At 40.5% G+C, this 16,578-nt stretch overlaps 2 protein-coding genes across 2 annotated transcripts in view; one reads left to right on the top strand and one right to left on the bottom strand.

The window, feature by feature from the left end:
* LOC137621566 (phenoloxidase-activating factor 2-like) overlaps positions 1–9,633 on the top strand; it is a 43,281-nt gene extending 33,648 nt beyond the window's left edge. The window contains exon 9 of the mRNA XM_068351966.1: positions 9,264–9,633. Coding sequence (XP_068208067.1) covers positions 9,264–9,575 — 312 coding nt within the window. The 3' untranslated portion in view covers positions 9,576–9,633. The remainder of the gene's footprint in view (positions 1–9,263) is intronic.
* Nt5b (5' nucleotidase B) overlaps positions 1–16,578 on the bottom strand; it is a 434,421-nt gene that overhangs the window by 172,057 nt on the left and 245,786 nt on the right.

The raw sequence follows: 16,578 nt of genomic DNA, 5'->3' as shown, positions 1-16,578 counted from the left end.
GTCTTGGGCTTTATGGCTTGAGGGTACACTCGGGCACACTATTTCTTGTTTTCTCTAAGTTTTTATAGTTTATATATGATGGGATTAATTTAATGTCGGATTGTTATTACTTCTCGTAGTTTTTCCTGGTTTCCTTTCCTCACTGGGGTATTATCCCTGTTGGAGACCTTGCGCTTATAGCATCATGCTTTTCCAACTCTTTATCAAATGACTATATTGACATACAGCATTAGTTTTTTTTTGTTTTTTCTTAATCTTTAGTACGATGGTTTCAAATGTTCTAGTCTGGTGCAAGACTGTTGGCCAATAATCCGCACCCAAAATACAATCAAAAGGTTTGTTAATAAGAAATCTCAATATTTATATCTCGATATTTATATTTAAAGGCTTTCTCTACATACTGTATATTGTACTTATTTACTTTTAGAATTAGTCCCTGCGTATAGAAATTTCTAATGATTTTGTCTGACAAATTTTTAATTAGCAGTTTGCCTTCGAGATAGGCCTCTTGAAGCATGTTCGGTGGCGCTTCCTAGCTTTGTACTTGTTTGAAGGTTTCTTAAATTGTTTGACTAGTGTTAGAATATTTTTGTGATGTCCCTATGAACTGTACTGCCAGTTTTCAAGGTATCGGCTGCTCGGGTGCCTGTCCACCTGTGTATGATGGTAAACTATATAATCATTAAATCTTTAGGCATTAACTGCCTGTTACTAAGCTTACATCACTGATTAATAACTGCATCTATATCACTACCTGGTTTTGTTGCTCATTTGCATACTCCTGTGAACTGTTGACTGCTTTAGTGGTGTTCTGTTGCCATTTAAGACCACCTGCAGTTGTGGAATTTTTTATTTTGACCAAGACTAATTTCACTTTTAGATGCAAAATACTCGGTACTTTAATGTACTATGCAGTACTGCTATATAGTATATTACACTAAAATTGGTTGCTATCAATACTAACACGCGCTCTTTCTTTGAGCCTGGGCCTTTGTTTTCTTTACTGCAATAATTAGGTTTGAGTACTCAACATTTTTAAATTGAAGTTTCAACCATTTTTAAAATTTGACATTCTCTTTCCTGTTAAGGCGCCTTTAGTAAAGGCGGTAACCTTCTAGTGGTAACTGACAAGCCAGCGCAACTTTGGTTTCTGTCTTTGGTTGCGATCTAACCTCTCCAGATTGTTTGCTTATTACTACGCATTAAGATTTAGTGACCAGGTTTTGTTAGCAATTACTTAAATGAGTTTTCCATTAATATTTTCTTGGAAATAAGTATTTCCATTCCCTTTGTATTATGTTAAGGGTGCAATACTGTGATTAAAGTAACTGTTGGGAGGAATCTCTAGTGCTACCTCTTGCACAAAATATTTTTATGGTTGCCTATTGAGTTCAAAGCAAATAAAGCCTTTAGCTAATTCAGGGGAAAATATAGTACGGATGAGCAGTGACAATAGTCCCCCTTTGGACAATTTACAAAATCGGCAAAAATATAAGCTTCATAAGCTCTTGACATTGCTAGCTGCTGCTTTTTCTTTCTTTTTCTGCATCTTATCCCACTTTTTTGTGGGGTCGATATTTCTAACCAGCTTTCTCCATCTACCTCTTGTCCCACACTTCATCACCGGTTAATCCCTTTGATCGAAGGTCATCCTTGATACAGTCCATCCACCTTCGCTTTGGTCTCCCTCTCCTTCTCGTTCCCTGTACCTCCATTTCCATCCCCCTCCTCCCAATATACTGTTCATCTCTCCTCATGACATGACCATACCACCTCAGTCTATTTTTTTTAATCTTATCTGATAGTTTTCAATCTTATCTGATAGTTTTCCAACTCCTGTGGTACCCCTAATGCCTTCATACCATATCTTATCTCTTCTTGTCACCCCACACATCCATCTCAACATTCTCATCTCTGCCACATCGTTTTTGTTGTCTTTATTGCCCACGTCTCCGCTCCATACATCATTGCCGGTCTCACGACGGTCCTGTGTATTTTACCTTTCAACTTAAACCCTATTTTCTTGTCACATAGTACTCCACGCACTTTTTTCAGATTCTTCCATCCTGCTTGTATTCTGGTTTATTGCCGACCCCAGATCACCACTTTTATGTGGGGTCGATGTTCACAATCTCCACTGGCCTTATTGGTTTTGGCTAATTTTTCATGGCCTGTTGACTTTCCTGATGCCAACCCTCCCCATTTACCCTGGCTTGGGACGGGCACCAAGTTGAGGCTGGCTTGCCCCCCTCAGTGGCTGGGTTTTAACATTGCTAGCTTCCTTTCTTAAAATTCAGTTCCTTGAAGACTTGTAAAGGGACATTCTGTTCCTACTTGGCCCGTTGCCATACCTAATCTAACTTCTTCTCCAAGTAAAGTCTTGTTCTTTCTGGAGGGCCTCAGAAAGATTACTGTATTGTTCAGATTCGAAAGACCCTCTCAAAGCGCATCTAATTATTTCTAACTAATGCTGATAACCATTGTAGATAGATTCTAGTCACTCTATTTACCAAGGCACTTCCCCCAATTTTTGGGGGCAGCCGACATCAAACAAATTATCCAAAGGTGTGACAAATTCAGCTGATATTGGCTGATACTGCTAGGGTGCCACAGCCCACCCTCCCCCGTTACCCACCACAGATGAAGTTTCATACGCTAAATCCCTTACTGCTGCTACCTCTGCGGTCACCAAGGCGCCGGAGGAAGCAGCCGGGCCTACCGGAACTGCGTCGCAACACTTAAGTCATTCATTCCTATATCTAGCGTGTTTTCTTGCATCTCGTCTTTCCTCCTATCTCCCAGAACTTTCTTCACTCCTTGGCCGCCTTGTAATTCTCCCATAATCTTTTGCATTAATCACCTTTAGCAGACAGCCACTTATCATTTTCTTAACATGGCCAAACCACCTCCCCTCATTATATCCCCTGTTGCTGCTAAATAATTTCTTAGCCCCTTTCTCACCCTCCCTACTTTGTTCCTAACCCTATCTAATAGAGATACACCAGCCATACTCCTCATACTCTCAAAAACATTCAATTTCTGTCTGTCACTTTCATTCCTCACAACTTCAATCCATACATCAGTTAGTACTGTACAATTGCTTTCTCATACAGAACTCTTTACAAGCATGCCTAACCCACTATTCTTTACCACTTCCTTCCCTGCCCTCAACACTTTGCATCCTTCATTCACTCTTGGTTGTACATGTGCTTCCACTCTACCATTTGCTGCAACAGACCTCAAGTACTTTAACTGATTTACTTCAAGTAACTCCATTCAATAGAACATAAAACCTTGTCCCACCCTCTCCTCTTGCGTCTCGTAACCTCACTCTTACCCACATTAACCTAGACTTCCTTCTCGCATACCCTTCCAAACTCTCACTAATAGACAAAGCTTCTCTTCAGTCTGCATCAGTACAGTATCATCTGCAAATATAAACTGATTTACTTCCCCTTTATGATCACACTTGTATTGGTTTCAATCCTCGACCAATCACTAAAGTATTTACCTCCCTCGCCACTCCATCAACAAAGTTGAACCATGGTGATATCACACATCCCTGTCTCGGCCCCACTCTCACTAGAAACCACAAATTGTAAATATACTGAGACAAGACAGTTTGGGGTAGTCTCTTCAAATTCCTAAAATTGCTCATAAACAGCATCTTTTATATTTTTTTGCACAGGGAAAGCCATTTGGAATAAAAGTTAGTTTGTCAACGCTAACATATTCATAACTGCTAAGAGTTAAGCAAATTTAATTATCACATTGGCTATCTTTTAAGGCTTGAAAACTAGCACATGACCGTATTTCCTTACCCTTTAAGTCTGTGAAGAGTTTGTAGATCTATGATTTTCAGAAGGCCAGCAAGCAATTTTTATTGCAAGAAAAATCTACTTAACCTACCTGGTTGCTTACATTACCTATACTTCTATAGCAGCCTAGTGGTCATAATTACATGGTGTTCATTCATTAAGGGTTCTAAATGTTCACTCTGCATTAACAGAGCAGAGCTCCTCTCATAGTGTTTAATTCTTTCATTTCTTGGATTCTTAAACAGCTAAAGCCTTGCTGTACTGTATCCCTAGTGTCTTATATTAAGTCTTCTAGATTCTGGAGCAAAAGATACATAAGCTGCGTCATCATATCCTCCTTTTGCTACCTAGGCACTCTTGAGTAACCATTTTCCCTTCATTGGCAAGCTCTGCCCCAAGCTAATTAGGGTTTTTACTCTATTGGAGCCAATTGTAACAAGTTTTTTATTACTGTGAAGTCTGGCTTTAAAAATGTGAGTATAATGGTGTTATTTTTGGGTGAAAAGCATTGCTAAAGTTTAATTCTCAAATAAATCTATTTGAGGCCGTACTACATAGGCTGTGCGTGCTTTCCATCCACGAACCTCCGCATAGGCAGAATACTAACATGTCAGTTGGAAACAAGAGGTGAAAGTTTGTGCTCCTTAAACACGTTTTCCCATGTTTCTATCAGATATTCTAGATTTGGATTTTGTAAGGTTTAAAACAGATGGTAGCCTGGATCTTTAATTCATCAATAATATAAGTACCTCCAATTGTGAAATAACAATATAGATTTGTGGTACCTGTTGGAGTGTGTAAGATTGCTGTAAAAGTCAGTTTGGCTAAAACTTTTACAGTTTATTTTTCCAAATGCGCTAATACTAAGTCTGACCACATGGAGACTGTTTAGGTTCTAAAAGACTTGCAAATTTTCAATATCAAAGAATGACATTTTTCATTTCAATTGGTGCAAAGCTAAGCCTGAGACACTAGATGTAACGTTTATATTAAATTTTTAGTTTCTCAGCCATTGCGGGGATATACAGGTTGTGTTATATCTTATTGAAAGACCTCCAGTAGTAGGAATTTTTTTTTTTTAGTTTTCAATTTACTATATTGAAACTATTTTGAAAATTTGAATTCTTCATGACAAGATCTCAGGGCTATAACACCTTACCTGCTAGTATTAGTTTCAGCTGAATGCAAAAGTGCAGTTCAATGTTCTTGTCCAAGTAACCTTTGGGAACACAGATATTTGTCCTTTGTCATCCTTCAGAGACAAGAAAATATTTAAGGTTAGTTTCCAATTTGGTTAGGGTTGCTAAGTTTAATGACCAAAAATTCTATATCATTCGTGAATGTTTGGTCAGTTCTTCTCTTGGAATTTGATCGAAATCTAATAAATGGCTTGAAAATGTAGTTGCATTTTAGTAGTACAGCTGTTAACCTTAAATTTAGTAGAATACTTTCGTTCAAAGCATTTGGCAGTAGTTAGTTGGCATACTTAGTACAGTTTTGTTAAGCATTATCTTTAAGAATCTTGGTTTCCTTATATTGATAGGTCTAATTTAGTATTGTTTATAACTTCTCTATTTATATTTAATTTTAATTATAATACTGTACATAGTAAAAATCAAAAGTATCCATAGACAAACTTAAGTCTGGTATATTTGGTTTAGTAATTAAAATGGAGTACTGTATTTTGAAATGGTTTTTTGATAGTAGTCTAGACCAGGTTAGTTAGGGGGCCTGCCAGCTATTGCCTTTTAATGCCAGGGCTTGACATTTATATACCACTTAATGAGGTGACTTAGTAAATCTCCAAACAGCATAGAATATTTTCCTTTGACCTTCGGTTTTGTGACGCCAGGGCTATTCATCTTGAAAATTTGTTTTTCAAATTCATCTACCTTAATGCTGAATATTAAGACCTGGGATTGATTCCCTATATAGACGTAATATAGACCTCGGAAAAAAAAAAAAAATCTGAAAGTAAACGTTTTGCTAGATATAATTTATTTTTCATTATGGTAAAAAAAATAAACTTTATTTTAAGGGGGGAAAAAGTTAGAAAAAAAAACTCAAATAGGAAAAGCGTTATATTTTATTTTGTAATGTCTGTCAAATACCAAATTTTAATGCTATATCTTAGAAACTAAGGGAGAAGATAGAATTTTAAGGTCAATAAGTATAGTTGTGAGATACGGTCATTCAGCTTTACTTTGTATTTTTACAGACAATATTAATAAATCATTATTACTTGTTTTCTGTTTTGGGTATTGATACTCACTGTTGCTTATCACAATTTAATTATAAATGAAGATCCCCTTGCTCAATGTTTTGATTCTTTAGGCGAGACGGTCGCTCCATAATTTCTTAAGCTAACTCAGCTAATTTTGCCGATATCTACTCCTGAGCTCTTATTAAAGCGAATTTTTTTCCTAATTTGTTTAGATGTTGAAATTGTCTTTTAACTCTTTTGAAATGATGAAATTCTTGCAAAAATATCTAAAAAATTACACGTTAGTTTTTACTTGTGACATTCATTCATTTTTAAGTCTTGTTTTTCTAGTTCGGTAAGAATTTCCTCATTTCTAAGAGGAAGACTATTTAAACATCTGACATTCAATGAGGTTTGTGGTAGGACTACAGGGTGAAGGTTATTTATTGTATAAGATAGTCTTGTTGCTTGTGGAATCTACAGATGCCATTGTTCACAATTTGTTTTACATTAAAATTTAATTATCAAAATTTACGATAAGATACCGTATAATCTTGTAGGGAACAACTTTTTTGGTTTAGTTTCTTTTTCTAATTACCCTCTTACTATGAAAGCAAGGAATTTTGACTATTTCTTATACGCATTCTCCATTGCCATACGAAGCTAAGAGAATGTTTTCAGGATTTTATTCCTATACCCCCATATTTGCATAACAGCGGGGCCCCTTAATCTTGATCATAGTACAGTATATTAATTTTAAATTTACCCGATTTGTTGGAGGTAATATAGATCTTGACCATAGTAGATTACAAATTTTGCATTGTTAGTCAGTGATATGAACATCAGGGAGGTTCATAGAAATACAGTAAACCATTTTAATATTTACGTATTTGCCCGATGTTCAGATAAGTACCCACTCCTCACCACTACCTTGAGGTATAAAGAAAATACTTCAGGCTACCAGTGCAAAAGCCAGTGTTAAACAGGTGGAACAGTTGGAACCCAACCAAAGATAATACCTAGTTTCTTATTTTACTCTGCTGCAGAGATCATATTAACATTAACAAATGTCTTTAATATTCTTATTCATTAAACCAAGGGGTGTTTTACCAAGTAAACTTACTGGAAGAGATTTTGGAGCAAAGGTAACGCTTACTATTTGTAGTTGGGATAGCTTATTTAATTTTTTTTTTTTTTTTTTTTTTTTTTTTTTTACATACCAGTGTTAAGGGATAAATACCATAGCCATTCATAGAGTTGGGAACTACCATCCTTTGGTTTTGTAAAATCTGTTAATCATTCTCAAGCTGTTTCAAGAAACACTTTTTAATAGTACCTAATGTTTATAACCCCCCCCCCCATAATCTAGTAAGCTGAAAAATCCAGATTGAAGCCAATGGAAGCACAGCATCCCTTCCATATGTTAGTTAAACTTGGAGACTTCAGTCGGTAGAATGCTTGCACAAATGAACTCTTAAAGATAGCATTTCATAACTGGTCTCATGAACAGGTTAGCATGCTGCTCTGAACATTAAACCAGTTTTGTATTTGCTAATCAGTAATTACATTGCTTGTAGTGTAGAAATCTCTTTAGTTGAAAATTAATATTAAGCACAATAGTGGATCCCACTGGTTCAAAGAAATTGAATACAATAACCTTGTAAACTGAATATGCCAGCTTTGCTATCCTGAAGGGAAATAAATTTTGTATATATTTTTTTTAAATTAGGATTAAAATTTTAAATTTTCCTTAAATATTAGTTAAGCATTAACCAGCTTGTGCATTAAATATTTTTTTTTACTTGACAACTTCTGTAAAATGTGAGGTAAATTGATAGCTTTAGGTAGTAGGTTGGCCAGGGCACCAGCCCCCCTATGAGATACTACTGCTAGAGTTATGGGGTCCTTTGACTGGCCAAACATTACTACATTGGATAATTTTCTCTGGTTATGGTTAATTTTCCCTTTGCCTACACATACACCGAATAGTCTGGCCCATTCTTTGTCGTCTTAAGTCCTCATACACCGGACAACACTGAGATTACCAAACAATCCTTCTTCACCCAAGGGGTTAACTGCTGCCCTGTAATTGGTCACTTACCACTTTCCTCTTGGTAAGGGTAGAAGACACTTTAACTTTGGTAAGCAGCTCTTTTAGGAGAAGGACACTCCATAATCAAACCATTGTTCTCTAGTCTTTGGGAGTGCCATAGCCCCTCTGTACTAACGCAATACAGTGGAGGATCATACTACAGAGTTCTCTTGCTTGAGGGTACAGTTGGGCACAATACTCTTATTTCTCTTCCTCTTGTTTTGTTTATATAGGAAATATTTACTTTGATGTTATTGTTCTTAAGATATTTTATTTTCCTAGTTTCCTTTCCTCACTGAGCTATTTTCCCTGTTGGAGCCCCTGGGCTTATAGAAACCTGATTTTCCAACTAGGGTTGTAGCTTAGCAAGTAATAATATTAATAGTAATAATAGCCTCTGCACATACGGTATGCAGAATTAACATGCAAGAATACTTTTGAATGGTTAGTGCCAATTAATCACTTAAGTGGGTTTTTACCTGTAAAGAACTAGTTTGGGACTTATAAAAGTTAAGGTGATCATCTGACTGAAAACTTTAAAGAAATAACCACATATTAGATGGACTAGCTTGCTAACAAGCTTTGAATGCATTGGTTTAATTTGGTGGCTTACGGTCATGTCTTGGTACAAATTTGGTGAGGTGCAGACTCGGAAGTGTAGGTATGAAATTAAAAGCTTGAAGAAATTTCCCTTCCACTTTTCTTGCATAGGCCTTAGTCTAAATTATAAAAAAAAAATGCTATCTATAGCAGTGGGGTATTCCCTCAAAAAAATTGAGTTTTGAAGTAATTAAATAATTATTCAGTAGGTATCTTTTTTATTCATAGTGGAATTGATTTATTTTATTTCTAAAGACTTATAATGCAACCCTAGCAATGCGTAGAAATTTTAATCTATATGGGTTGTGAGACTAAGTTTTTGTTGCATATTTATATTTGGAGCTTAGGTTTCAATAAGTTAGTCAATAATGCAAGGTATCTGATTTACATGTGGCTTTTAAAATCTGTAGACAGTGATTGATTTAAATTCCGAAGGGTTTACCTTGAATTTTGGAGATGGGTTTAATACAGCATTTTTAATAGAATTTTTAATGTGTGAATGTATTGTATTAATCCTATCAGACAAAATAAACTCTTATATTATCAACAGGGGGATGGTGGTGGAGGAGTGGTTTGCCCTCTGTCGAAACATGAAGGACCAGATGTATGCAATTCTCCTAATTGTGCACATGAACATTATTTCCTGTTTGGTGTGATTTCGTATGGGTCTCCTGTTTGCGGTGAAAACTCCGTAACTATTATTACAGATGTTGTGAAAAACTTGAATTGGATCTACACCTTACTAGAACCAGCTGGGGGATTAAAGAATTTTAATTATCAATATTATCATAAAGGGTATAAAGGAAGGGCTGCTGAAGAGGAGGATGTTATGGCAGATGTAAACGCAACCAGTACAGAGTAAGTTTGGTTTAAAACTAAATTCTGTGAAGATTGGATTTAAATAAATTTATAAGAGGAAATTAGCTTTATTTTCCTTTCCAGTGATTTTGAACTAGAATGCTATTTATTTCACTTAACTATGGTAAATGAGTATCCAGCAGAAGGTACAACTGGATTGAAAAGTTTTGGAATGCATAAGACTAGTCTGCCTCTAATGCCTGGTTATGCTGATGAAAGTTTTTGATTAATAAAAATTCTCTTTAGCTGGAACTCATCTGTAGCTGAAGTAACTAAACCATTCTGACAACATAATTTAGGAATTTATGGCCAAATTTAAGGTTTTTAAGTCTCGTAAATACCTTGAAAAAAATTACCCTAGTTTTTTTTACTTTTACTTGCATTTCCACTAAATTTCTTTCATCTTGCTGTCTAACTTCTTGACTTTACACCCTTAACCTCTACAGTTAAGGGGGCTGGCCAGCTAATGCCTATTTTTAAGGACAGGACTTTGACATTCATTCCACTTAAAATGACTTGGGATATCTCTAAACTGCATAGGATTTTTGCCTCTAACCTTTTGTTTTGCAAAGCCAGGGCAATTTATCCAGAAAATTGCAAATTCTATCTCCCTTGATAATAATTTTAAGACCTGGGATTAAAACACCATGCAGAATTTTTTTTTTTATTTTTCTGCTAGATATGAATTTTTTAAACAAGACTTCCCCGGTGGTCATATAAATACAGTATAGCTTTAGTCCCTGACGTCTGGCAGAAATTCAAAACTCGCAGATTGAGTAGCCAGGTGTAATGCCAGCGCCCTCTGTCGCGAGGTACTTGGAACCATTACACGATTCTAAAGATCTTCCCTGCCGCCATTGCCGGCGACATCGTTGGATATTCACTAGTGATTTAACCTGGACTTTTGCAGATATCTTTGGTGATGTACTACTGATTTGGTTATCGGCTTTCACTTGTTTGATTTTGCTTTCGGCCTTTCTTGAACCTTGATTGATTTTTATTATTTTGACCCTTGCTCATTTTGATCTCTATTTAATATTCAAAATGGCTGACCCTTAACCCGCTTATAGAAAGTGTGTGAAAGGATGTAAGACCCGGCTTCCTAAAGCCTCGATTGACCCCCCACTCAATTTGTGTTAAATGTAGGGGTGAAGTATGAGAGTTGGGGGATCGGTGTGACAAATGTGTTTTGTTGTCTGAGAGAGTGGCTGGAATTTGACCGCAACACTCGTAAAGTTCAGAGAGACAGAATTATAAGTTCATCTCGGTCTAGAGAATTTTCCTCTTCCCGTATCATTGAACATAATCCTTCCCCTGTAGTGGTAGTTTCATATCCCACTACTGTAACCGCTGAGCCTACGCTTAAGGATATGTTGGTAGCTATTCAAGCCCTGGGCGTTAGGGTTGAATCGCTTGCTGTGGACAGGAACCAACTTATGTCAGATGATGATCATTTTAAGTCTGTGCGAAAAGTGCGGTTAATGTATTTAGTGCAGTGGAGGGTGCGTCTGCTCGGACCTGTTGTTCACCTAGCCTTAGACCTCTTCCAAGCTCCCCAGCCCCTGGGAGATGGAATGTCGATCGGCGAAAGGGAACGAGAGGAGTTATCGTTCGAGCAGACGTCCCCTCGAGCGTACCTGTTGACGTTTCACGGGATGCTCGCCCTCGCCATGGGAAAGGCGAGGTCAAGGTGTTTACTTAATCTTTGGATGACGCAGCGCACAGCAGAGGCTGGCGTCAAGCTTCCAGACTACTTGAGAGGAAAATGGATGCAGTAGATCAGCCTTGTCGCCTCAAGCGCCTTGTTGTAGCCACTGGAGCAGTCGGGAGCGTTTTCCTTCTTCTGAAGAAGGTTCTCCTGCTAAACATCCTGTTAGGACGTCGGATTCTGACATACGTTTAGTCCAGCCTGTTGCAGAACAAGTTCTCGAGTCTGGTATCCTTAAGGTGCATGGTCTGCCGCTACCGTCAGACTGGTTGTCGTCTAGGACGCTCTGCGCGTTACACGAGCGATGAAGGAGGAGAGTTTGTGGTGGAAGTAACTTCTCCCGCTTTACCACAAGTTAACCTGAACTGAGTATGCTGCAAGACATGCAGCAACAACTCTATTCTTTGATGCAAACCTATCAACCTACGGACGGCAAGAAAGTGGCTCGCCAAGATCCTGAGCGTCTGGAATCTTCAACTTGATGCCAAGCGTTGTCAGGCGGTTGACGACGGACAGCTTTCCGAGCCTCAAGCAATTGAACACTGCGCTGTACGACGTGATAAGGTTTCTGCGAAACTTTGAGACCCTAATCCACTCGATACCATATATCAAGCGTCCAGGCGACCAAACATGACGATCGGCAAGCAGCTAAACGTGACGCATTGTGTCAAGTTAGACATAGACGTCGAGCAGCAAGCAGAACGTGACGGGAAACGTCAAGCAGTCAGACGTGACGCGGAGCGTAAGAGCCTTGGATGTCATGATGACACCAGTCGTTCAGATCTTAATAATTGCAAGCGACTTCTTTCTGGGCGTCGAGCGTTGAATCAACGCGACGTCGAACATGATGATCCTGCACCTGTGGCTGACAGTAGTAGAGCCCGTAAGGAAGTCTCTTTAGTTTTATCAGAGGAAGAGATTAATGATCACCTTTCCACGGCTGACCTTTTAGAAGATTTCTCGGAGGGAGAAGAGACTAAGACCCTTCGTCATTCAGTTAGATCTTAAGAGGATTATGAAAATTTTTACAAGAATTTCCTGATCATTTTGTTCCTGTTGCTCCATGTTCCCCACCTTCGGAGTTTACCCTGGGGAAGGCAGTGAGGGCATCTCTTTTCACCAAGATGGTTCTCTCTCGGTCATCGAAGAGAGCTTTAAGGATGTTTGGAGACTGGATGCAGTCCAAAATATAGCAAGGCAAGACAGCCTTCTCTTTTCCTCCAGCTAGTGAAGCCTCCAGGTCAAGCGTCGGGTACGAGACGGGGGAGAAGTTCTCGGCTTAGGAGTTCCTGCCTATGCCCAGGGAGACTTTTCAAGCCTAGTAGACTCTCCTAGTCGGTCGGCCATGAGAAGGACCAAGATTCTATGGTCTACTTCTGAAATCGATCATCTCCTCAAAGGCGTCTTCAGAGCCTTCGAGGTTTTCAACTTTCTGGATTGGACTCTGGGAGCCTTGGGAAAGAAGGTTTCAACCCTTAAGAATACTGACACTGATATTATTATCCTGATCATTTCTTGTATGGACAAAGCCGTTAGAGATGGCTCTAAAGAGTTGGCAGCCCTCTTTTCAGCTGGGGTTCTTAACAGCACAAATGTGTTCTTTTCTACCCACTGCTTTCTCCCTCTGTTTCCTCAGGAGTTAGTAAGAGAGGTTGCTTCCACTTTGACCCAGAAGACCACTCAAGATTTAGTCTCTTTAAGACTGCAAGGAAGGTCCTACAGACTTCCTTTACTAGCCGCAAACAGAAAGAAGACTCAATTCCCTCAGTTTTCAGCCTTTTCGAGGGAAACCTGTCAAAAGGGGTAGTTCCAGACCCGACGGGAGGAGAACAAGGAGAGTTTCCAGATTTGGGCGAAGCAGTGTCTGACTGCTTTCGCCTTCAGACAGCAGTAGGAGCCAGACTGAACAACTTTTGGCGAGCGTGGGAGAAAAGAGGAGCAGACCCTTGGTACGTTCTTGTACTGATGGAGGGATAAAAGATTCCTTTCATTATGAAACCTCCTTTAGTTTTAGATCTGGTAGATTTTTCTCCCAGATACAAAGATGAGTCGAAGAGGCAGGCTATGCATCTCCAAATGTCACTCATTGGAGAAAGCAGAAGAGAGGGTACGAAACTTGCGGTCACCAGGGTTCTACAACCGCCTATTCCTGGTTCCCGAGAATCTGGGGATGGAGACCAGTCCTGGACGTAAGTGCACTCAGCGACTTCGTTCAGAAGAGTTCTCCATGGAGACACCAAAGACTGTGCTAGCAGCAGTAAGAAGGGCAACTGGATGGTCTTAGACCTCCAGGACACTTTCTTACATATCCCCGTTCATCAGAGTTTCAAGCGTTACCAGAGGTTCGTTAACAGGAAGGAAGTCTTCCAGTTTCGAGCCTTGTTTCGGCCTCGGCACCGCTCCTCTCATTTTCATGAAGCTTATGTTAAATATAGCGAGCATACTGCACTCGAGGGCATCAGAGCTTCCTTGTATCTGGACATCTGGCTACTCTGAGCTCATTCCTTCAATCGCTGTCTGGAGGATCTGCAAATGACATTGAGATTGTCAGAGGAACTGGGTCTTCTTGTAAACACAAGTTCCAACTGATTCCATCCCAGAAGATCCTTTATTTGGGAATGGAGATGCAGTCTAGCTTTTCGGGCTTTTCCGTCACCCTCAAGGATGGAACAAGCCCTCCTGAAACTTCGTTCTGTGAGAGTGGATGAGTCTGCTGGGAACCCTCTCCTCACCGGAGCAGTTTGTTTCCCTGGGAAGACTGAATCTCAGTCCTCTTAAATTTCACCAAAATCATTATTGGGACAAGGAAAAGAGCCTAGAGATGGAAAGCATTCCCCATACGGAACCAGTAAGAAGTTGCCTACAATGGTGGAACGATCAGGGCAAGCTTCAGGAAGGTCTCTCACTGAACAAAGGAGCCCAGACCTTGTGTTGTTCATACGCCACAGACTCGGGGTGGGGCAATACTGGACAAGTTGGAGATCTCTGGTCTGTGGACAAGAGATCAGTTGAGCCTCCACATCAACCAGGAGCAGCTACAAGAATTCCTCGGAATGATAAATTATTATAGGCGTTTTATCCCTAACATTGCAGGTATCTCGGCGCCACTGTCCGATGTCCTGAAGGGTAAACCGAAATCGTTGTCCTGGAACGCAGAGCAGCAGTCAAGAAGACAAAGGCAGCCCTCGCCAAAGCTACAACATTGGCCTTCGTCACCGCAGGAGCAGCCCTGCAGCTGACCACCGACGTCAGCAACACAGCCTGCGGAGCCACCTTGGAACAAGTGGTCAATGGCGCCCTGCAGCCTATCGCCTTCTTCAGCAATAAACTTGACGGCGCCGAGCAAAAGTACAGTACTTTCGACCAAGCGATGCTTGCAGTCTACAGTGGTAAAACACTTCAAGTACCTTTTAGGCTTGCAGAAGATACCCCTTTCACCATTCCAACTGACCACCAACCACTTATCCACGCCTTCACAAAGACAGGTGACGCCTGGTCAGCCCATCAACAGACAACCTCGCCGCCATCGTAGAATTTGTATGCACACTCCAATACATACCAAGTAAGAAAACTCTGGTGGCAGACGCCCTCTCCAGGATAGAAATAAACGCCGTCCACCTTGGCATTGACTACGAGGACCTGGCACATGAGCAACAACTCGACCCAGAAACTCCAGCCTACTGGACTGCCATCACGGCTTTAAAATCGGTCATCTGACTGCGACGTCAGTACTGGCCGTCCCTGGCCCCTGGTACCCTCCTCTTGAAGAAAAGCTGTCTTCGATATAGTACACTCCTCTCCCATCCCTCGGGCAGAACGACAGCAAGAATAGTATCTAGCAAATTCATCTGGCACGGGATGAGGAAGGACATCACCTGGTGGGCTTGCAGCTGCTTAACTGCGAAACGCAAAATTTCCAGACACATCAGATATCTGGAACTTCAAGTAACCCACGAAACATTCGGCCACGTGCACATAGACTTGGTTGGCCCCCCTTCCTCCCTCCGGAGGGGACCGCTTCCTGTCGACAGTCATCGACTGGTCCACCCGGTGGATCAAAGCAACCCCCATGCAAGATTCAACACCCTCCTTTCAAGTTGGATCAGCAGGTTCGGCGTTCCAGACGACATTACAACCGAGAGGGGCCAGCCTTCCTGTTAAATGTCTGGGGGCACCCTCACAAAATCACTTTTAGGTCACCGCCCACAGCACAACCTCCTACAACCCCCCTGCCAACGGAATGGTCGAACAGGCCCATCGGTCCCTCAAAGCTTCCCTGATGGCCCGTTGCTCTGACGACAACTGGAAGGCCTAGTTACCCTGGGTCCTCCTAGGACTACGCATCGCCCCCGGATCCAACGGAGAACCATCAGGAGAAACAGTTTACGAAGAAACCGTAGCCGTGCCAGGCGAATTCTTCCCGGCGCCATCCAACGAAAGCAACCAGACCCCGGAAAGAATCTGAAACGTCTTGAGCAAATTCACCCTGTCACCGAACTTTCAACGACACAACAAAAACGTTCATGCCGCAAGATCTACGGACATGCGACTTGGTTTTCATCCGTAACGACATCCACCGACCCCCACTAAGACGTCCATACAAAGGAACCTACCGAGTCATCGACAAAAACCCCAAGGCATACCTTCTACTCATCCATAGAGAGAAGACTGGATCTCGATTAACAGGTTAAAGCCAGCATTCATCATTAATGACGAACAATTCATTGACAAAACAGGCAGTCGACCAAGGATACCCCCTCAACATAAGAAAGTGACCCCTAACACTGCCACACCTCAGCCAGTTGAGAACCCCAACCCAAGATCAGGGGGAGGAATCCTGTCAAAAAAACACAATCAAGAAATAAACAAAATTCCCCACCGCGACAGTCCCGGTCCGTAAGAACCCTGTACCCTCCAAGAAGATTCAGAAATGAAGGGTTACCATATTTCCCGCACCATGAAAAATATTTTTTTTATATGACTTTTGTAGGAAGGTGTCCGTACAAGTGACACCCCCCCACCCCCCCCGTGTGTTTCTATGTCTTTAAACCTTTTGTATGTATTTCACGCATTTGTATTTAAATTGGAGATATTTTGTTCTGTATCAGTAAACACGGAATTCTCCACTCTTTCTTCCGATGTGATAATCAAATACTGTATGTACATTTTTTATTGAGATTATTCAATGATTTTTGTACCAAAAGAAACTCAAATTTAAACCCAAGCCTGGCTAATCCTCCTCAGGCTTTTTTTGTGCTACTTGTACGTCCGCCCTTCTCGATGTAGTTTGACACTCTCG

This window comes from Palaemon carinicauda, chromosome 28 (assembly GCF_036898095.1).
Source record: "Palaemon carinicauda isolate YSFRI2023 chromosome 28, ASM3689809v2, whole genome shotgun sequence".
Classification (NCBI taxonomy): Eukaryota; Metazoa; Arthropoda; class Malacostraca; order Decapoda; family Palaemonidae; genus Palaemon; species Palaemon carinicauda.
This window is presented reverse-complemented; position numbering and strand designations above follow the sequence as displayed.